Source organism: Lepus europaeus, chromosome 16, assembly GCF_033115175.1.
Source record: "Lepus europaeus isolate LE1 chromosome 16, mLepTim1.pri, whole genome shotgun sequence".
NCBI classification, from domain to species: domain Eukaryota; kingdom Metazoa; phylum Chordata; class Mammalia; order Lagomorpha; family Leporidae; genus Lepus; species Lepus europaeus.
The window spans coordinates 45566713-45587748 of record NC_084842.1 but is presented as its reverse complement, the minus strand read 5'-3'; the positions used below and the strand labels follow the sequence as shown (position 1 = coordinate 45587748).

General features: G+C 55.4%; 2 protein-coding genes across 6 annotated transcripts in view; one reads left to right on the top strand and one right to left on the bottom strand.

The window, feature by feature from the left end:
• Positions 1–577: 577 nt before the first annotated feature.
• CHRNA2 (cholinergic receptor nicotinic alpha 2 subunit) lies at positions 578–8095 on the top strand. The gene is made up of 4 exons (XM_062213055.1): positions 578–691; positions 2606–2715; positions 5827–6844; positions 7970–8095. The coding sequence occupies exons 2-4, from the start codon at positions 2681–2683 to the stop codon at positions 8093–8095; spliced, it is 1179 nt and encodes a 392-aa protein (XP_062069039.1). The 5' UTR covers positions 578–691; positions 2606–2680.
• Positions 8096–9998: 1903 nt separating this feature from the next.
• Positions 9999–21036, bottom strand: part of PTK2B (protein tyrosine kinase 2 beta) — a 129022-nt gene continuing 117984 nt past the window's right edge. For 2 of the 5 annotated variants that reach the window (XM_062213845.1, XM_062213844.1), the window contains 8 exons: positions 20864–20989; positions 16365–16511; positions 15551–15586; positions 15188–15212; positions 13438–13484; positions 12868–13005; positions 12573–12653; positions 9999–11023 (listed from right to left, as the gene is read on the bottom strand). In XM_062213845.1, coding sequence (XP_062069829.1) covers positions 10805–11023; positions 12573–12653; positions 12868–13005; positions 13438–13484; positions 15188–15212; positions 15551–15586; positions 16365–16511; positions 20864–20989 — 819 coding nt within the window. In that variant the 3' untranslated portion in view covers positions 9999–10804. Of the gene's footprint in view, positions 11024–12572; positions 12654–12867; positions 13006–13437; positions 13485–13507; positions 14554–15187; positions 15213–15550; positions 15587–16364; positions 16512–20863; positions 20990–21036 lie in introns of those variants that run through there. The other 3 variants (XM_062213843.1, XM_062213847.1, XM_062213848.1) reach the window with 3 other exon arrangements.

Here is a 21036-nt window from a genome sequence, read left to right as displayed (position 1 = left end):
GGACGCACACGGTGGCTCTTGTTGTGGACCCACTTTCTATCCTAGAGGGTGTGGACGTGTTTTTCTGGATTTGAGAGCAGGAATTCTCAACTTTCTTGGCGGCTGAGCCCTGAAGTGATGAGCCCGTTTGCAGAGCGCGGTCATGTGCAATCCCACCAGACAATTTTGCAGGGCTTCCCTAGCTGCTAAGAGCTTGTCCATGCCGGCGGTTCAGGAAAAATGCAGGAGCCAGCATTGCCCCTGCTTCCCCTCTGCCATCATTGCTCCCCTCTTTCTTGTCTAATATCTAATTTCTTGAGCTGACTTCTGTGTTGTGTGCCCTGAGCTCTGTTGAGCTCTGGTAAAAATGATCGTGTTGAACCCTTAACGGTGTTCTGAGATAGGAGCTGAAGTAGCATCCCCATTTGTCAGATCTGCAGACTGAGGCTCAGTGGAGTTGAGTGGCTCTGATGGAATGGGAGGTGGAGAGGAAGCTGAGTGCCCACCTCAGGGCTCCTGGAGGTGCCCTCTCTCTCTCTCTCTCTCTCCCTGTCCCACAGCACCAGCACAGCAAGGCTCCCACACCCATGCTGAGGACCGCCTCTTCAAACATCTCTTTGGGGGCTACAATCGCTGGGCGCGGCCTGTGCCCAACACGTCGGATGTGGTGATCGTGCGCTTCGGGCTGTCCATCGCTCAGCTCATCGACGTGGTGTGCCTGTCCTCACCTCCCTCGGGCTCAGCCCCTGGCAGGATCCCCTCCTACCCACCCCGCCATCTCCATCCCAGTCACAGCATGGTCCCCGGGACAGGGACCAGCCCCCAGCTCCCCCCACCGTCTCAGCCCTGGAGCTGCCTCCTCGCCCCGCAGAGAGCACGAAAGGGAGCCTGGGTTTCTGGACACGCGTTGAGAGGCCCCAACTGGCCTGTGTGACCTGGAAGAGTCCTAGAAAGGCAGCTGGGTGGGGGCTGGGCTCAGGGTGGCAGGGAAGAGGTTCTTCCAGGGCATGGGGACCTAGACCAGCTCTTCCTCCCTCCCCCCATTTTCTGTGTTGGTTCCACCACCCTCACTGCTCCTACCCTCTGTCCACTCCTGGCCAGGATGAGAAGAACCAAATGATGACCACCAACGTCTGGCTAAAGCAGGTGAGGGCCCCTCTCCTGGCTGAGGAGGGCGTGGGGCAGGAATCCACTGATCTCAGACCCCGGGCTCTTACCAACACGGGCCAGGGAGCAGCAAGAGTCTGGATCCGCAGGCTACCAAGGAGTAGCAGGAGCCGGCCAGTTAGAGACCGTTTTTGGCAGGGGCAGCGCTCACGGCCTGGCCCAAATCTGGGGTCTGAGATCGTCCCTTATAAGGGACGTAGGCATTTCACTGGCCCTGCCCCTGAGGAGGTGTCACCCAAGTCCCACATGAGATGTTGGATGCTCGTTTTCCAGCTGATGAGAGCCAGAGTGCAGCCAGGCTGGATGAGGGGGAGCCCAGGAGTGCCCAGCTCGGCACCCCAGGAGCCTTCTGGGAGAACCATGAGTGTTCAGTGGCCATGCTGCCTAGGAAACGACCCCAAAACCAGCAGCCAGCCTGCCGTGTCCCGTGGTCTTGATAACCAGGAGCTGGTGTGGTTTCTCCTGCTTTGTGCGGTGCCTACTGAATGCTTGGTGGTGTTTGGTTGGTGGCTGGTCTAGGAGAGTGTTACTCACCCACCCCTCTATCCTTGGCAGGGATGTTTGGAAGGCTCAGGAAGGTTCTGGAAGGCTGGACCCACCTGGGCCCCTCCCCTAGGCCCGCCCAGGGTTTCTCTGCTTGGTCTATCCATAGTGAGGGGAGAGTGGGTAGACTTCTCACTTGGTGGCTCCGGGATCCTAGAGGGGAGGGTCCAGAGAGGCAGGGAGAGAAAGCCACTGGTCTGTTACGGCCCAGAGAGTGTCCATGCTACCCCGTTCTGTGGGTCCCAGGGTCCAGCTGGCCTCAGGGAGGGACCCTTGATTCCACTTCTTGGTGGGAAGAGAGCCAGAGAGTGTGGCTGGCTCGGAAGCGCCACTGGCAGGGCTGGACTCAGGGACTCAGGGACAGAGGGAGGCAGGCCTAGATGGATGAAGGGGCTGCTTGCCTGGGCTTCCCGCGCTGGGTGCGGAGGGGAGGAAGTAACGCGGGCTGTGATACCGGGCAAGCCTCTCACACTCTCTTCGTCTGTAAAGTGGGGATAACGCAGTCGCATTTGCTTGGGAAAATTGATTAACATACCCCATTTTGAAATTATAATCCACCCCAAGTTGGCATACACATCAATCAACCAAAATGTTGGTTGAACCTGAAAACTTGACCGATGGGCTGGAGAGAGAAGGATAAATTGATTTGGGGGAGAAAACCAGATTCACTGCGTTGGCGAAAGCAGAGATGGGACCCTGGGTGGCTTGCAGGCCGCGGGAAGTTACCCAGAACCACTGTGCTCCGCGGGGAGGCTGCTTCCTGCCCGCCTGGCCTCAGCTCTCTCATGGGTCAACTGGGGAACTTGACACCTGCCCTGCATCCCCTGTGCGGCTCCCCCACAGAGGGTCTGGGAGTTTGGCCCAGCTTCAGGGCATCCTCTGCCCCTGGGTTGACCCGATGCCCTCCCGGCCCCAGGAGTGGAGCGACTACAAGCTGCGCTGGAACCCTGCTGACTTCGGCAACATCACCTCCCTCCGCGTCCCCTCGGAGATGATCTGGATCCCAGACCTGGTCCTCTACAACAAGTAGGAAGCCGCGGGGGGCCCTGGGAGGGGCGGGGCACAGGGCACCTCCTGGTGTCTCCACCTGCTGCCTCCATCCATTTGATTGCTAAGACTTTCTCTCCCTCCCCCTTTTCTCTTGGTTCCTCCTCCATTTCGTTCCTTTCCTTCTCTCACTCATAACGCCAACTTCCTGAGCCCCAGCTGTGTATAGTGCCCACACTGCTGGTGGAACAAAGATTTGCCAACACCGAGTGCTCTTGGCAAACTGTGGTGCAGCCTTTGCCTAAGGGTAGGAGTTTGGCAGATGGTGGTGGTGTTGCAACAGATTAGTGGCATCCTTGGTGTGCTGTGGAAGGGGACACACCCACCTGGTATGTGTTTTTTTTTTTTTTTTTTTTGATGCTTGTTAATGTGTTTTCATCTACCACTTACAAGGCAAAACAATGGCGGACTCGGGGTAGGGGGTGGTGAGGGTTGTTACCATGTCTTCTAGCCTCTGGTTCATTCCCCAGATGCCTGCAACAGCCAGGGCTGGGCCAGGCAGAAGCCAGGAGCCCAGAACTCCATTTTCTGCTTGCCTCCTAGGATTCATTAGCAGGAACCTGGGTCGGAAGCAGAGTAGCCAGGACTTGAACTAGCATGTCTCCTATGAGTTACAGGCATCCCGAGTCCTGGCCTAAGCCTGCCGAGCCACAATGCCTTTCTTGTTTTATTTTTTAATTGTCTCGTATTCAAGGCCAAAAAGGACCCGTCATTGAGCCTAAAGACTAGAAGCTCATAGAGGCTGGCGTTGTGGTGCAGGGAGGTAAGCTGCAATGCCAGCATCTAACATGAGTGCTGGTTCGAGTCCCCACTGCTCCACTACCAATCCAGGTCCCTATTAATCGGTCTGAGAAAGCAGTAGAAGATGGCCCAAGAGCTTGGTCCCCTGCCACCCACGTGGGAGACCAGGATGGAGTTCCTGGCTACTAGCCTGGCCCAGCTAAGTTCTTGTTGCTCTCTGGGGCATGAACCAGCTGATGGGAGGTCTCTCTCCCTCTCTCCCTCTCTCTCTCTCTCTCCCTCTCTCCCTCTCTCTCTCTCTCTCTCTCTCTCCTTCTCTCCCTGCACCTCTGCCTTTCAAATAAACAAATAAGTGTTTAAAAAAAAAAGTCTAGAAGCTCATAGGAGGCAGGGACGAATCCAAAGAGAGCCCCAGAGAACAAAAACAAACGAATAGGTATCTTTTTAACAGAAGAAATGAAAAATAATTTACTTTCATTTGTGTGTTTGATATCAGGTAATGCTTCATTTAGAAGTCAAGACGCTAAGATGAAAAGATTTGGTGTTTGTTCATCTAAAACTTTTCTAAAGTGGGGCAGTAATGGGCACCACGTCCTTGGGCTGTGAATAGATATGGAGAAGAGTGTGGCCAAATAATTTTGGGCCACATTATGTGTCTTAAAGCAGTCCTGCACCCCTTGGTCCTGCAATGGCCGGGCAGGGTAATACCCTGGCCATCGTCACATGCTCCCTGCAGAGAAACCCATGGAGCCCAGCATTTCCCGATGCCTTTGACCCTACTTTAGAAATGCTATTTTTAAACAATAAATAAAGATCAAAAAGGAAAGCAACAATGATTTCTTACACCGTCCAGCAGCCCTGGGCAGGCCCCAGACCCTTTCACCTAAGCCCCGGGGCAGGTTTGGCTCTGCAGGCACGAGTGCCGCAGCAGGAGTCACCCACCCGCTCTGCTCTGTGGAAGGAACCCTTCCTGTCTGCTTGCTGTGTGATCCTGCAGAGGTCCAGAGCGAGGCCCTAATGACGGGCTGGCCGTGGAGTTTGGGGCTCAGTAAGGCTCTGGCCGGTGGGGTTGATTATCATGAGATTTACCCTCGGAGAGGACAAAAGCCTAAACCAGACTCTTGCAAGCATGCAGCGGGTGCCCACCACCCAAGTTAACAGCTGCAGGCCATAAGGAAAAGGCCATTGCTTTCCCCAAGACGGGTGCGTGTTGCCATCTAGTGGTGATTGAGTGTGATGACCAAAATGTCTCATTTCAAAACTTGTCTGATTCGTTTCCAGGTTTCTGTATTGCTACCCTAGCACTATTTCTTGGAGAAAAAAGTCTCTCTCTTCCTTATTCTTCTGATATTCTGGACTTTAGGGATTGGAGGTGGGAGGGTGGCACATGGAAGACTAGGGCGTGGAGCCCACCGTGCCACCTCCTGGGGGTGTCCAGGATTCAGCCCTGCCTTCCTTGGCAGCACAGTTCTAGGGGTCCCTGTGGATCTCTGGATGCCTCATTCCGCAGTGTGCTCCCTCTCCTCCAGGCCCCACTCACGCCCCATGCGCACTGCAGCAGCCCCAGTGCACCCTGCGGGATTTGTCCTTGTCTCCCAAGGGACCCTCTGCTGGTTTGCACTTGTCTCAGCCAGATCCCACCAGCCAAGCCTTGTTCAAACGGCAGCCTTCACAATGACCGTGCTCAGCCCAGCACGAGGGCGTGGGAACACTCAGACTCTCCTCCTGGCCTCTCTTGCATCTCATATTCCTCTTCCCCTGTGGCCTGGGTAGCGGCCCTAACAACTGACACATGTTAAATGCATGGATTCAAGGAAGTAGCTCCAACCACAGACATGAGGTCTCTTCCGAGCAAGGAACCAAAAGACCCACATGGAAAAAACGTGATCCCCACCTGAGGGGCTGGCTCACCTTGGCTAGGAAGAGAAATGTTCTCATCAGTGGTCCCTCTAAATAGCCACTGAAGAAACAGGCAGGCTGCACCACGATTCCAAATATCCTAAGTAACATAAATTCATTATAAATAATATACACTATATACTGTTATAAATACATGTTCGGGCTGTATGCCAACCAAAATCTATAAAATATCACAACATTAGTAGTGGTTTTAAAAAATTCTTGGTACTTTAATTCCACCTTTGGAATTAAAGTGACAGGATTTGGAAAGATAACTGGGGTGGCTAGAAAATCCATGTGCTGGGAAACACATCTGCATACAACCCACAACTTGGCTGGGCCTGGCTGTGCCACTGGGGTTCCCCTGCTGCCAGCTCTCTGTACCAGCTCGGCGGGGAGCCAGCGGGTGTGCAGGGTCCCCCCTCCCCAGCCCCTCTCCTCGCTCTCCAGTGCAGATGGCGAGTTTGCAGTGACGCACATGACCAAGGCCCACCTCCTCTTCACGGGCACCGTGCACTGGGTGCCCCCGGCCATCTACAAGAGCTCCTGCAGCATCGACGTCACCTTCTTCCCCTTCGACCAGCAAAACTGCAAGATGAAGTTCGGCTCGTGGACCTATGACAAGGCCAAGATTGACCTGGAGCAGATGGAGCAGAAGGTGGACCTCAAGGACTATTGGGAGAGCGGCGAGTGGGCCATCGTGAATGCCACCAGCACGTACCACAGCAAGAAGTACGACTGCTGCGCCGAGATCTACCCCGACGTCACCTTCTACTTCGTTATCCGCCGGCTGCCACTCTTCTACACCATCAACCTCATCATCCCCTGCCTGCTCATCTCCTGCCTCACCGTGCTGGTCTTCTACCTGCCGTCCGACTGCGGCGAGAAGATCACACTCTGCATCTCCGTGCTGCTCTCGCTCACCGTCTTCCTGCTGCTCATCACTGAGATTATCCCGTCCACCTCGCTGGTCATCCCGCTCATCGGCGAGTACCTGCTCTTCACCATGATCTTCGTCACCCTCTCCATCGTCATCACCGTCTTCGTCCTCAACGTGCACCACCGTTCCCCCAGCACCCACAGCATGCCCCGCTGGGTGCGGGGGATCCTGCTGGGCTGCGTGCCCCGCTGGCTGCTGATGAGCCGGCCCCTGCCACCTGCAGAGCCCCACAAACCTCTAGGCCTAAAGCTCAGCCCCTCTTACCACTGGCTGGAGACCAACATGGACACCGAGGAGAAGGAGGAGGAGGCGGAGGCCGAGGAGGACCGATGGGCGTGTGCTAGCCGTCCAGCCCCGACACCGGGAGCCCTCTATGGCTGTGGGGGCTTGCACCCCAGCACCTCGGGGCCCAAGGCCCAGCCTCTCCCCCAGGAGAGTGGACTCCTGCTGTCCCCTAGCATGCAGAAGGCCTTGGAAGGCGTGCACTATATTGCTGATCACCTGCGCTCTGAGGATGCTGACTCTTCGGTGCGTTGGGACTGGGTCGGGGGCTCCTGCTGGGTGACTCTGCCAGCTTAGCAGAGCCCCATCTCAGCTTGGGGTGCTTGCTTGGGCCATCCTGACCTCCTCCCTTGAGGACCTATCTCCCTTAGCCATGGCCCTTAGGAGTGTGGAGTGGACGATGAGAGAGAAGGTCTAGGTGGCCGCACTTAGGACATTGATGGGCAGGTGGCAGAATCCCCTGAGGGTCAAGAAGGCCTCTCAGCCTAATGGGAGGACAGTGAGCCGGACAGGCAGTGAACCTGGCTGTGCTGTTTCTGCCCATTAGCTGATGGCGAGGGAGGGGACTGGAGAAGGCCGAGAAGGTGTTCCTTCCTCCCGGTGCGCCCATCAGTGTGCCTGTGTAGTCCTGCATGGCCTCTTCCATCTTTCCCTTGCTCCTGGGCACCGTGCACTATTCACCCACAAACCCCAAAGACCCTTGGCTTTACCAGGTGGGCTCCGGTCTCCAACCCCTGCCGAATCCAGGGCTGAGCATCAGAATTCATTCTCTCAACCTCGCCCAGGAAGCAAGGCCAGGCGGTTACCATGTGCGCCCTTGTTAGATAAGAACGTTGGTCACTATTGAACCTGGGAGCCGCTGGGAATCCAGATGCTGTGCCGCCTCTGCCGAGGCTCTGAGCCTGAATTCCACAGGGTCCCCCACCCCTCTGCCCAGCCTGCCCTGACCTCACCTACCTCTCTTGCAGGCGGAGGGGCAAGGCCTGGGGGAGAGGGGACAGCGAGTCTTCACCATTTTGTAACAGTTGGGTGTTGCATTGAAATCACTGCAGCCCCCCACCCCCACCTCAGAGCCCCTGCCCCTGGGTGGTTCTCCAGGGCCTGTGTACCCCCAGCCTCCTTCAGCTGAGAGCTGATGGAAGGCAGTATGTAGCACAGGGACCACAGGGAAGGGGTGCCCGGGCCTCGAGGTAACCCTGTTTCTCCTCTCTGCCCCATCCTTCGGCCTACACGGACCTTAGCATCCCAAGGTCTCAGTGGAGCAGTGGCCGCTGTCCCCGTTGTCCATCTGTCTAGGGGCTGTGCATGGGCAGGACAGCTCCCCTTCCCAAGGCCTGGCCTCGGTCGCTATGCACCCCTTTCCACCCGCAGGTGAAGGAAGACTGGAAGTATGTCGCCATGGTCATCGACAGGATATTCCTCTGGCTGTTTATTATCGTCTGCTTCCTGGGCACCGTTGGACTTTTTCTTCCCCCGTTCCTGGCTGGCATGATCTGACGCCACGTCCCTGGCATTGGCTGCCAGGTGGCTCTGCCCAGCAGCTCCTGGCTGTCTTTCCCTCTCTTTGTGGTCAACACCATGTGGCTGCAGGTGCTTCTCTGTGGAGCCCTCAACTGGCCTCATCACGGAAGACTTCTTGGAATGCTTGACCTTGACATTTCCGTACTGACGTGGAGAGCCTGCTGGGCACCAAGCTCTGCCTTTGGGCGCTGAGAGCCAGCACAGGTGAAGGCACTGGCTCTGCAGATGGTGATGATCTGGTAGTGCCAACGTGTGCCAGAGTCAGAGACCCTGGAGGATCAATGAAGACCGAAGAGCCACAGTAGGGGTGGGACCAAAGGGGGACGGAATTTCAGACCTCAGCAGAGAGGTGCATGTGGCAGGGGGAGGGTGCCCTGGGGGTAGGAGGGCTACCAGCAAGGTTTGGATTCAGGAATGAGACCAGCAGGGCTGAGGCAGGGCTTCCCTGTGCAAAGCAGTGGGAGGAGGCTGGCAGGGCAGCTTGGGCTGTCTTTAAGCCAGGCTCAGAAAGAAGTGAGGGTCTGAGGCTGTGGGGTTTGGAGCTGTGTGGCCAAAGGCAGGGCGATGGGGCTCTTCAGAGAGGTGGGGGAGGAGGAAGCAGGCTACGCAGCGGGATCCAGGGCAGGTCCTCTAGGCAGAGGGGGCAGGTGGTGAGGCCAGTCCTCCTGCCTGGAAGCACTCGCAAGCTTCTGGGCTTCCCCTCAGCTTTCTGCCTCCCCCTTCCTTGCTGTAGAATGGCTCAGCACTGGGGAGCCCCAAGAGGTTTGGCAGAGCTGAGAGCCACCGTCTGCAGGGGCCCCGCCTGTCCCTGAACACCAGTGGGCCAATCTCAGACTCGCAGCTTGTTTGGCCTGACCTCACTCCCTCCTGGGGGGGGGCATTAGCCCGCCTCACATGAGACTTCAGCATCTTTGGGGGCCCCTTCCATCCTGAACTCAAGTGCAGGGCCTTAGTTCCTACCCCCAGCACCTGGCACAGCACCCGTGCATGGCATCAGCCCTCCAGACACTTGTTCTGAGTGGTTGAGGGGAGCAAGCTGGATTGCTTGCTTGGCCCCAGCACCGCTGTGCAAACCCCAAAGCTGTAGGCCCTGCCCTCCCTCCCCTCCCCGGAGCCCTCAGCTCTCCCATTCTCGCACCTGGGAATGAGACACTCCAGGGACTTAGGCTGCTGGACCCAGGGATCGGGCCTCTCCGGAGTCCTGCCCTGCTCCCAGCCAGGACCTCAGCACCTGACAGCTGTGGGCCCCGGGCTCCCCAGACAGTGCTCCGAGCAGGGCGAGCTTCTGGTTTCTGTACCGTCCTTCCAAATCCCCATACCCCTCCCTGGCAGACACCCCAGGAAAGCTGCCTGCCCACTCTGCCCCTGGATCCTCCCTGCTCCCTCCTCCGGGCCCTCTCTCTGGTCCAAGCCCCGAGATTTCAGGTCTGCTCATATTATTCACATCTCCTATCCATCTGGCATGTGAATAAAGGTTTTGAAATCCGATTTTAAAAGCCAGATCCTCTGGTTTGTAACTGTGTGTCTCTGCAGAGCCAGCCACACCTGTTTCATGAACACCACCCAGCCCCCAGCGGAGGCCAGGGGGCTTTGGGACCAGCAGGGAGGTGTGACATGGCCACAGAGGGGACTGCTTGGGGTCAGGGGCCTCTCGATGCCCACCCAGCACAAAGGTGCCCAGGCACACCTGCCACACTGCCTGGCGTCACCACGTGCCCTGCTTTGGTTGGGCCCCAGCATCGGTCAGCTCTTGCCCTGCACCCTCCTTGAACACGACAGATTTCCTCCAAGGCTGTGGCTCAAGGTCAACATCCTTCCCCAAGGGGAAGATCTAAGCCACAAAACAAACCACAAAGCAAATGGTACAATTTTAATTCAGCCACAAGTCAGATAGAAAGAAGATAAAAGAGTGTTCTACACAAACACGTGGCGGGGGGCGGGGGGGGGGAGTAAGAAAAGGGGCGGGAGGATGGGAAAAGGAGAGGAGGAAGAGGAAGGGGCAGCAGGAAGAGAGCAGATTGCGGCCCCAAGTCCTATTTTGGTCTCCATCTCTCATTTTTTCCCTGACACTGGGTTTGCTGACAGCATGGCGTCCTGAGCCCAGATTCCCAATTAGCTTGCTCCTGGACTCTGTCCCAGATCCTCCCCCAGGAGGGCACACGGCTGTCAGTTCAGGCCAAACTCACATTAAATAAATTCCAATATACACTGTACAAGAAAGCCAGGTCCATCCCCTATCTGGCCGTGACTCCACCTCCAAAATGAAGCCCCTCCCAACCCCTCTGAGCATCAGGGGACCTCAGAGGGCTGGAGAGGAAGGAGAAAGAAGAGCTGGCTTCCAGTGGGCCTGCCGTGTCCATGCAGTACACCATCTTGGCTGCAGGGGGCACCATGTGACTCCCTACGAGGCTCCAGCCGTTAGGCTGGGGTAGGGAGGGAGTGGCTGGGTGACAGCCACGGCCCCTCTGAGACTTCTGTGTCACCCCTACCCTATGTCCATTCCCAAAGTCCCCTCTGGCCAGCTGCAGCCCGAGCAGCGGTGTGTGGGGTGGGGAAGGGAGGTCGTGCAAATGGTAAGGGAAGGACTCCCCTTGGCCTTCCTCCGAGAAGACCCACGTGACCAAAGGCAAGGCAGGGAGTACACGACAGGCTGGGGGCAGAGGGCGTAGGCAGGTGGCCGCACTCTCAGTCACTTGCAGGCGGATGGGCTAGGTTGGCCAGAACCTTGGCCTGGTCCACAGCATCGAGCAGGTTCTTGGCGTCCACGGCCAAGGTGTGGGAAGCCGTGAGCATCTGGCGCTTGCACTCCTCACTCAGGGAGGTCACGGCATTCTGCTGGGCCAGCCGCATCTTGTTGATGAGCTCTGCCAGGTCTTTGTTGAGCAGCTTCTGGGTCCCTTCGATCTGCAGGAAGAGCACACGGGACAGGCTGGGGACCCGTAGGGCTGCCCCATATGTCCCCAGAGGTGGTAACCACATAGGCTTCTGCCTCCAGCCTTGGTCACAGCAGTCTGGAGGTCCCTGGGGAGCGAATGAGGCCCGGGCCTGGTGCAGGATGGAGGCTGGTCCGCAAGCACTCCCATTGCAGACACCACAGAGCCCACAGCCCGTCCCGCTCCAGCCCAGCCCCACCTAGCAGCACAGACCTTCCCTTTGTGGCAAGATCCCCTTATGCTGGCCCTATGTTTGAGAGAATGGTCAGGGGTCAAGGACTTTTTATCCATTTGTTAGGGGTTCTACTGTCGCAAAGAGAGACCAGGGACTGAGTTTTGCTTGCCCCATGTCCTCAGTGCCATACCCACATAGTTGGTATTCAATAGACATTTGTCCAATGGAATGAATGAATGAATGGTCATCCCAATGGAAAGGGGCTCTTCTGTCCTACTGGGCTAGGGTTCCAGCCAGGGAAGGCCAGCAAATGACCCAAAGGCCCCTGCCTTGTCCTGCCTTGAGCAGCCACAGGTCGCAGTGGCAGTGGTGGGATGTGGTGGCCACGGGGCTGCGGTAGTGATCCAAGCGGATGGAAGTCCGTGTCCAGTCACCAGGCAGACACTGGCATGCCCAGCGGCACTGGAGCAGTCCCCTGGGACTCCCGTAACAAATCACAAACTCCGTGGCTGAACACAATGCAGGTTGTGTCCCGCTGGTTCTGGAGGTCAGCCGTCTGAGTCTGGGACAGACCCTGTGGGACCGAAGTCAAGGGCCACTGGTGCACTTCAGGGCACCTGCTCTGGGCCTCTGCCAGCGCGGAGAGGCAGCTGCCCGCCATGACTGGTGGTCTCCCTCCAGCCATGGCCTCAGTCGGAGCCCTGCTTCCCTGCGCACGTCTCCTTCCCTTCCTGTGCCCTTCTGCCTCCCCGTTACAAGCACCACTGTGGCCACACAGGGCGCAGGGGGCTAACCCAGCAGTCTCCCCATGTTCGAGATCAGAACTTGACCACATCTGCCAGGGAAAGCAACATGTTCCAGGGATAAGGCCCTGGACATCTTTGGGGAACCCTTACTCTTCCCATCACAGGCACTGTCTCCACACAGAATACCAAGACTCTCCTTAGGATCTTCAGGGATACTTTGTTTTGTATTTACATAAAGAAAATCAGATTAAGTGATCCAGGAAACCTTAAATTCTATTTCGATGGCACACTCACCTTCACAGCGGTGAGGGTAGCCTGACAGAAGATAAGAGGAGCAGGACGGAGGAAGGTGTGGCATATCTTTCCTTACTCAGCGAGAATTCCCTGCCACTACCTGAGACCCGGCCTAGAAGCTGGCCAGGTCCAAGAGCCATCAGCCTTCTGGTGGCACCTGCTTGGATACACTATGCAAAGCCATTTCCTGGGGCCTCAGAGAAGAGGCTGGCCAGGTGGGCCTCAGGAGCCTCCAGTGGGGAGGACAACCAGGGCCTGGTGGAGGTGAAGAGGGGACAGCCAACAACTCTGTCTGGGGCACTCACCTCTGTCCGCGAGGATGACGGCAAGGAGGGCAGGAGGTCGTCCACACTCCCGATGAGCTTCCGCAGGGTCAGCCCCACGTTCTGGGGGAGGAAGCGGCAGCAGTGACGTCACTCCTCGCATTGTAGGAAAGCCACGTGGAGAGCACTCCGGGACGGTGCTTGCCCTGTGTGGCTGCCTGGGACTGAACTCCCTTTGGCCACCTTAACTACTGGGCTCTATTGGGCCAGAGGCTAGGAGGTGCAGGCACCCCCTCGGGGTGGGATGAGCTGCCCCCGTCCCCACCCTGGCTCTCACCTTCACCACCACCACGTAGCCCTCGGGGGGCAGCTGGCACAGCTCGTTCTTGAGGTCCAGCACGGCCCGTACCAGCTCCATGACATTGAGGTACACCAAGTCATCGGTCCGGTCCAGGTTGGCCGTGGGCTGGATGGACTGCAGAGAAGCAGAGAGCCGTGTGGGGTGGGCGCACGAGTCAGGGCAGTGCTGCCATCCAAGGCAGCCACGGCCCAGCTGAAAGGACTCTGCTCTGGAGTAAGTGCCCAGTCCCGGGACGAAACCTGTACCCACTCCAGGCTACTGCAGGGACGGTGGGGGTGCTGGAAGCTATGGGTAGGGGGGTCTGGGGAGGAAGGGACCCACACCTCCAGGCCCCAGGGTTGGATTGGGGGTGAGCCAGAACACAGGAGACTGGTTCTTCCCAAATTGGCTGTGTGGCCTTAGGCAAGGCACCCTCCCTCTCTGGGCCACAGGCATAGCGTGAGGATGCTGGACGGGGCGTCTCTGAAGGTTTCCCAGCGCACAGGCTGCAGTCTCCTGGAAGCTTGGCTCCAATTTGTTGCCAGCTTTGGAAGAACCAACACCTACCTGCGCACCCAGCCTTGGGGGCTTCTGTGGGGGCGCCGTGAACTCCGCTGCAAGGGAAGGGGCAGTTCTCAGTCACCCGCCCTTCCCAGCCAGCCCCTCACTTCTGCTACCAGGGGAGCCCAGGGAAATGACTCTCAAATGCAGGGAAGACACAGGAAGATAACCTTGCAGCTTCCCTGGCTCGCCCACAGTCGGGGACAAGCACTTTCTATCGCATCGACAGAGAAAAGCAAAGTCCCGGCACGGACGGTGTGATCACGGGACGAGAGTCAGCTCCGGCCCGCACTTCCTCCCCGGGGGGACGCCAGGTCCTGAGAAACAGTAACACTCCACGTGGGAGGAACCTCACTCTCTGAAGGCTGCAGGCTCTGTGAGACCCCCAGGGCCAGTGTGGGCACGTGTCCTGGCCCAGAGTGGGGGTGTCTGAGCACTCCTGAGGTTTGCCTTGAATGGGCGGGGCTCGAGGAAGTGAAAGAGCAGCAGAACCCTGATATTCGTTCCCGTGTGATCCGCGTGGACACATGCACCCTGAGGAGCTGCTAGAAGCGGGAGCCCGCAGGGGAAGGCCCACCTGCACTGCTGCCACCAGAGAGCTCGGCCTCCTGGCAGGCAGCTCCTATACACTCCCTGGGCCTTAGTTTTCACGTCATCTTATTTCTGTAAACAAGACAGCTAACTCAGAAGAGTCTCTGGGGCCAGGATGCCTGGGCTCACACCAGAGCTCTGCTGGTTATCAGGTGTGTGACCTTGGCCGAGCCACTCAACCGTCCATGCCTCAGTTTCACCCTTCGGACGATGGAGACACAGGCTGAGTAGTGTTATCGGGAATGCTTGGGACCAGAAGTGTTCCCGATTTCAATTTTGGTGGGGGGTGGGTATTGGAATATTTGCATCTACAATAAGATCTCTCCGGGAGAGCACCCAAGTCTAAACACAAAATTCACTTGTTTCCTGTATATTTTATACACAGGGCTTGAATATAATTGCATACAACATTAATAATTTTGTGCAGGAAACAAAGTTTCACGGTGTGGAATTTTCCATCCGTGCTGGCGTGATGGTGCTCAAAAAGTTTCCGATTTTGGACTTCAGATTTTCAGATGATGGATACTCGACCTGTAATAACAAGTGGCACCTGTCTCCTGGAGTGGCTGTGAGATCAAATGGGTTAACGTTTAGGTGACTCAGGTCTGTATATGGCTTGCATCAAGTTCTCTGTGATGGTTGTCATTGTCATTGTCACGACTTTCATCACCTGCACCGACATCCTCGCCCCTCTGCTCCCCACTCTGCCCTCCCTGCCCTCAGCAGAGGCTCCTGGGGAGACCCAGGGGTTCAGTGGCCTCTCTTCCTTCCCTGGGCCTAGGGGAGATTGAATGGGAGAGGTGGGTGGAGCTACTTCATCTCCACAAGAAGCCTCCAACAGAGCACGTGGGAAATGCCCAGGAAGGGAGAGTGCTCAGCTCCTCCAATCAGATGCAGGAGGAGCTGAGCTGAGGGTGTGGGCAGCTGAGATAGGGATGAGAAAGGACACTGTGCAGGGAGAGAGCCACTGGGCTGGGAGGAGCGGTGAGGGGAGGGGCCCACACCAAGGCTGACCTCCTCCGCACACTGCAAGGAAAACAAGGCCGACTTTTCTTAAGGCTGCAGGCACACTGTGCGGCTTCACACCAGGCAGGGAGTAAGGACCATGGCCCCACCTACAGTGTCGGGCACAAACTTCCCCCACAGGAAGGGCAGAAGCACTTACTGTAACCGGCCTCCTTCTCTGGGGTCTAGAAAAAAGGGAGAAGAGAGAAGATCACGCAGGTGGCTCTGGGGAGAACCCGCTCCCTCCCCTTACCTCCTCTCCATCCCCTCCACTGGTTGTAGTCATTGGGGGAGGGGAGCTGGGCGCTCCAGACCAAGTCGGCCCTTCCGCAAGGCCAAGGCAGGCTATGGGTGTGGATCTCAGGAGGGTTCAGGAAAAGAGCCATGTGGAGATCAGAGTAAAAGGACAGATCTGCTTCCGAGATGGGAAGCAGCCCAGGAAGAGACAGGCAGGCCCAGGGGGCTGAGGAGGGAACGAGGGGGCACAGATGTAGCAGGGAAGAGATCTCCCCTGGTGACTTACCAGTGGGGACTTATCGTTCATGTAGACCATGGGGTCCTGCAGAGGAGGAGACCAAAGCAAAGGACTGAGGATTCTGGAACCGGAAGTACCCAGGATGCATGGAGAGCACTGGCTGGGGGGGGGGGGGCGGGGGGCGGCAGCACAGGACACACATGGACACATGGTGTGTGTCCAATGCCTTAGAATGTAAAGGCAGGGTGCAGCTTCTCATGTCTCCCTTAGCCCAAGGTGCCCTGGCCTCACCTTTATCCAAAAGGAATTCCCTGAACTGAGGGAGTGACACAGCTGTCATGGGAAGGCTCTGGTCACTGGTCTCTAGAAGTCCTTGCTTCTCAAATGGGTAAACTCTGTTGGCCAGTATTGTTGGGAGGCGTCTGTGTGCAGGAATTCTAGGTCCAGGCAGGGAGATCCCAGTTCTGGGGCTGAAGGTAACTGCCTCCTGCATGTGACCTCAAACCCTCCAGAGCAACTGGAGCCCACCTGGCCATCATAAACTCCCTAAAGATCCCGGGGTCACCGGCCAGTACAAGGGAGTTCACGAGCACCACTGTCTGTCCAGGAACTTGGACGTGAGCTGATCACGCACCTCTCTGCCCTAATTTCAGTCTCTGAGAACCTTCACCCCTCACTGCTCGGGGAGCCCGGGAATGAAGCAGTGGCCGCCCAGCTCCTTGCTCAGTGCCGCGCTGCAGTGACCACCCTGATGTCCACCGATTGGCTTCCTGTGGGTTGGCCGAGTGGAGCCAAATTTGGGGGTTCTATGGCAACACCTCCATCCAGTGTGGGGGGTTGTTTGGCCACAGCGCTGGCTCACCAAGGACTTCTCCTCCTGCCTCAGCCACTGGTAGTCTTCCGCCATCTGCTTCTGCTGCTTGTCCAGGATCTGCCGCATCTTGACCTTCTCAGCCTCCCATAGCTGCTGGGCTTCTTCTCGGCTGCTGGGTCGGATGAAGTCCTCCTCCTGAGAGGCCAGCACAAAGAATGGAAGGGATCCCGTGAGCCCGGTCCTCAGGCTCGGAGAGAGATGAGCCTCCTTTGAACCTCCTGGGAGCCACAGCCCTGGCCTCCCCACCTGCTTCTTGCAGGTGTGCGCTTGGATTCCCCAGCCTTCTGTGCAGTTTCATTGACCATCAGCTGCACTTCCATACCCATGTGGCAAGGGGGCGCCCAGCCCAAGAACACACTGTTCAACATGCACTGTGCTCAAATTGTTACATCATCTGCCAGGGAAACTTCATTTTCAAGGGACTGCCTCTTATATGAGCTTCTCAGTTGACATTTGTGATGGCGGCTGTCACTTAACAGCTTTAGAAAGGCAAAGCCAGCCCTATGGAAATCCTCTGGCTCCTGCTTCCCCCTAAGCACCATGGCAGTAGGTCTGGACACTTTGAAGCTAGTCCCACAGTGTGAGGTCCCAGGAGACTGTCCCCGGCTGAGCAGAGCACGAGAGAGCACCATCGACCATGACCGTGTCTATCTGCTCAGACATGCTTTGTAGTAGGACAACAGCCGGAGTTACTTAGCCAAAGGTGGAAGAGACACAGAGCTGAAAGGTAAGACGAGGAACACAATTTTAAAAAGACAGCTCTATCGATACATGCTAAGTGTGTCCCCTCTCTCGCTTTATTCATCTAACCCCTGTTTTTACTCACCAGTGGGGCTCTGCAAATATTCAGTTTTATCTACAAGCTCTTAAGCAGAAGCATTGCATGTTTTTCTATTTTCCCTCAATCTTCCCTAGGGTTCATTTGTGTCAATTTCTGCCTAGTCCTTCCAAACTTTTTTTTTCTGCTGTACATGATCACCTTTGTTTCTGGGACTGAGGGAGGAAGAGTGTTATTAGCACCTTTTTAAAAATTAATTAATTAATTTGAAAGGCAGACTGACAGAGAGACAAGAGCTTCCATCCACTGGTTTACTCCCCAAATGGTCACAGTAGTTAGGGCCGATGTAAGCTGTAGCCAGGAGCCAGGAACTCCATCTGGTCTCCCATGTGGATGGCAGGAACTCAAGTACTCATTACCTCTGCTGCTTCCTAGGCACATGGCAGGGAGATGGATTGGGAGCAGAGCAGCCAGGACTCAAACCAACACTCTGATATGGGGTGCAGGCATCTGAAGCAGCAGCTGAATGTGCTGTAAACATAACGCCCACCCCAACTGGCACCTCTTGATTGCATGAAGCCAAGGGTTTGCCTTGGCCAGGGGCAGGTTCCAAAACCAAGGGTTTGCCTTGGCCAGGGGCAGGTTCTTTCTCTGATGTCCAAGAGAGCAGGGCTCTCAGTTCCTTTTCCCCCAAGTGGCCAGTTTACATACAAGTCACTTGTGAAAGACGTTAGCAATGATCTCTTGTTACTTCCAGCAAGCTGCAATCTAGAAGTTTCCCCACTGAGGCCTATGAAGCATACTTCGGGATTACAACACAATTTAAAAATGGTTCTATTGGGATGCATTCCCTAGTGCTCACGGGACTTCAGTTACCCATCTCAATTTCTCATAGTACTTTCCCCATTAGTTAGGGCTCTCACTGAAGTAGTCTTTGCTCACTAACATACCCAACTACTACTTATTAAGCAACTATTGTGTAACAGGTCGGGGGCTGGGATGGACAAGATGCATAACATCCCTGTTCTCCTGGGGCTAAGCAAGAAATACTCAGACCAGGGCTTTTCCACTTCTGCACTACTGACACCTGAGGCCAAATAATCCCTTTTTGAACATTTTTACTTATCTGTTGTTTGAAAGGCAGAGAGTCAGCATCAGAGGTGGAGGTAGGGGAGGGGGAGAGAAAGACAGAAACAGAGCAGAGATCTTCCATCCTCTGGTTCACTCCCAAGATGACTGCAATATTTGGGATTGAGCCAGGCCAAAGCCAGGCTTCCAGAACTCAGTGTGGGTCTCCCCTGTGGGTGACAGGGACCCAAGTTCTTAAGCCACTACCTGATGCTGCCTAGGGTGTGCATTAGCAGGAAGTTAGAACGGGAAGCAGACCAAGAAGAAAATGAAGAACTTAAAAAAAACAAGGCTCTTTAGGGTTGACTTTGCTGAACTGCACCTCAGTGTTCTCAGGGACTGGACACTCACGCTGCTGATTAATTCTGCTCTTAGAAGGAATCAGGCCTCACGGTGTTTTAATATGACTCTCATAAGGGAGGGCATCTTCCACGACTCGGCTACAACCCTTCCTGCCAGCCTTATTTCTACCGCCACAGCGGCCCTTCCTTCTTCCAGCCAATAGGTCCTCAGGTTTCTGAGCACTGTCTTGGCTCTCCCTGCTGCCTCTGGCTCTTCTATCCCTTGTACTCCAGTTTCTTCCTCCAAGCACTCCCCAGCCTCCAAGACCCTGCTGTAAAAAAACACTTGGGAGGGGGCATTCCCTATAAGCTTCCCCTTTGTGGCCCCCATAGCTTTCTGGCTTCACTTATACCTAAGTGTGTCCCTGACCTATTCCTTCTGGCCAACTGTAAACTCTATGCAGGCAGCACGGCCTTGTTCCCCTTCAGAACGTTGGACAGCGTCCTGCAGGTGCCCATGCAGCCGGTAGTTGACTGGATGTTAAATCTCAATTCTGAGGTCTTCAAGAGGGAGACTGCTGCCTTCGGTCTCTGGTGTGGCATCCCACAGAGGGCCAGATGAATTGGGCTCTGTGCCCAGTCAGTAGAAATACATAATTTTTGTGGAAAAACCATCTCTGAATGTTTGTTAAATGTTTTTAAATGCCTTGTGGGGAACTTATTTTACCATTTCTACCTAGAAGAGGCTTTATCCATGTTTCTGATCTGTGCTACAAAGCGGAGTTTATATTTTTAACCTTTTTTGTTTATTTAAGGACATGCTCACTGTGTTCTTTTAAGCTGATTCTCCTTATGGCAGGCAATTACTAACAAACCCCTGACAAAACTCTCTCTTTCTTTCTCTCTCTCTCTCTACTGCACAGTCTGTCTTTATGGAACTGAACAAAATCCTCCCAGGGAAGCAGGGATCAGTTAAAGGCAATGCTACCCCTTAAAGGTGCAAAATAGCTTCTTTGGTAAAGCACACATTTTTGAGTCAAACTCACCAAAACTTAGTTAATTCTGAATACAGAGTCAAGAGCAGGAGGGTGGAGGAACTGAACACTCCCTAAATTATAGTCTATACTTAACATGCTGATTTAGTATTGTTAAGCACATGCAAATATAGAAATTGGTTAAATTCATGTAAAAGAGAAAAATGAAGGTGGTCAGGGGAAAATTAATTTCACAACAGATTTTGGTACCTGTAATTCTAAGTTGCCATGTTCCTTTCAAAATTTCACTAAATTAAGAATAACAGCACAGAAGAGTGAGGGTATTTCAGAGAAAAATGTATGTTATCTTCCAATTCTCTTCCTCCAATAACATTTAAGTACTTTTCTATGTCATATTATTTGCCTACATTTTCCAAATCTACTGTAATAAGTGGATATTTTCCTCCCAAATATTTAGAGCCATGTAACCTGAGCCTGAAATGCATGCCTGTATACACAGTTTAAATGAAAATCCTAAGGGTTTTGGTCTGCTTTTTAGCTTAGTTTAACGTTATAGATCAAGTGTTCAGGCAACTGACCACAGGTGGGCTTTGTTATTAAAGGAAGTGATTGGGGCATATGCTTATCAGCACAGGTGGCTATGGAGACTTAAAAGCTCACCATCAGAGACTACTCCATGAAGCACCTGGGGTCTCACTGTCAGCTGACAATGAAGAGGTGACTGGGGAAGGGGCTTGCCCTCCCACACCTCCCTCCCCGTCTAGCTAGATAATGAGCCCGAGTCCACCCCAGCCCCTCAGTTCCTTGCCATCCAGCAGAACCTTTTACAAAAGCAGCAGGAGGCGCAACCACGGACTCCTTTGGCTGAAGCAATCAGCAATCAGGGCATTCAGGCAGGAAGGCAGAGCGGGGCTACAAAGGAACCCCCAGGTTCTTTTATTCCCCAGCACCACCTGGCATGGCTACGCTCTGCCCCTTGGAGCTTGCACACTACTGTGGGCCACCCTGTCCCTGGGGTCCAGGAAAGAGAGAGGTCACCACATCCCTAACCACAGCACGAGGAGGGACAAGAGCAGTTCCAGGTCCACCTGGTGTCCACAGAAGCAGAGCCTGTCCTGGCCCCCAGCCTCTGATGTGTTTGCGAAGGGAAGGGAGTCCCAGAGTCCCTCCATGGCCTGCCTGGTGCATGGAAATGGAGAGAGCCCCTCACGAGCCTGAGGACCTGGCATTGTCCCTGTCCCAGGCTGCCTCCCTCCGGCAACCTCCTCGCTCCAGGCTGGGACCCAGCATGCAGAGGCCTCTTACCCGCATGCTGTGGCGCTTGAAGACATTGTGCCGGTGCAGAGGCGGGGTGTGCAGCGAGTTAACAGGAGATGGGTACTCCATAGGGCTGGTGAGCGTGGGAGAGCTGGCACACAGACCCTCGGGGACCTATTCAGGAGAAGCAAAGAAGCACAAGGCACAGGGACAAGGCAAGA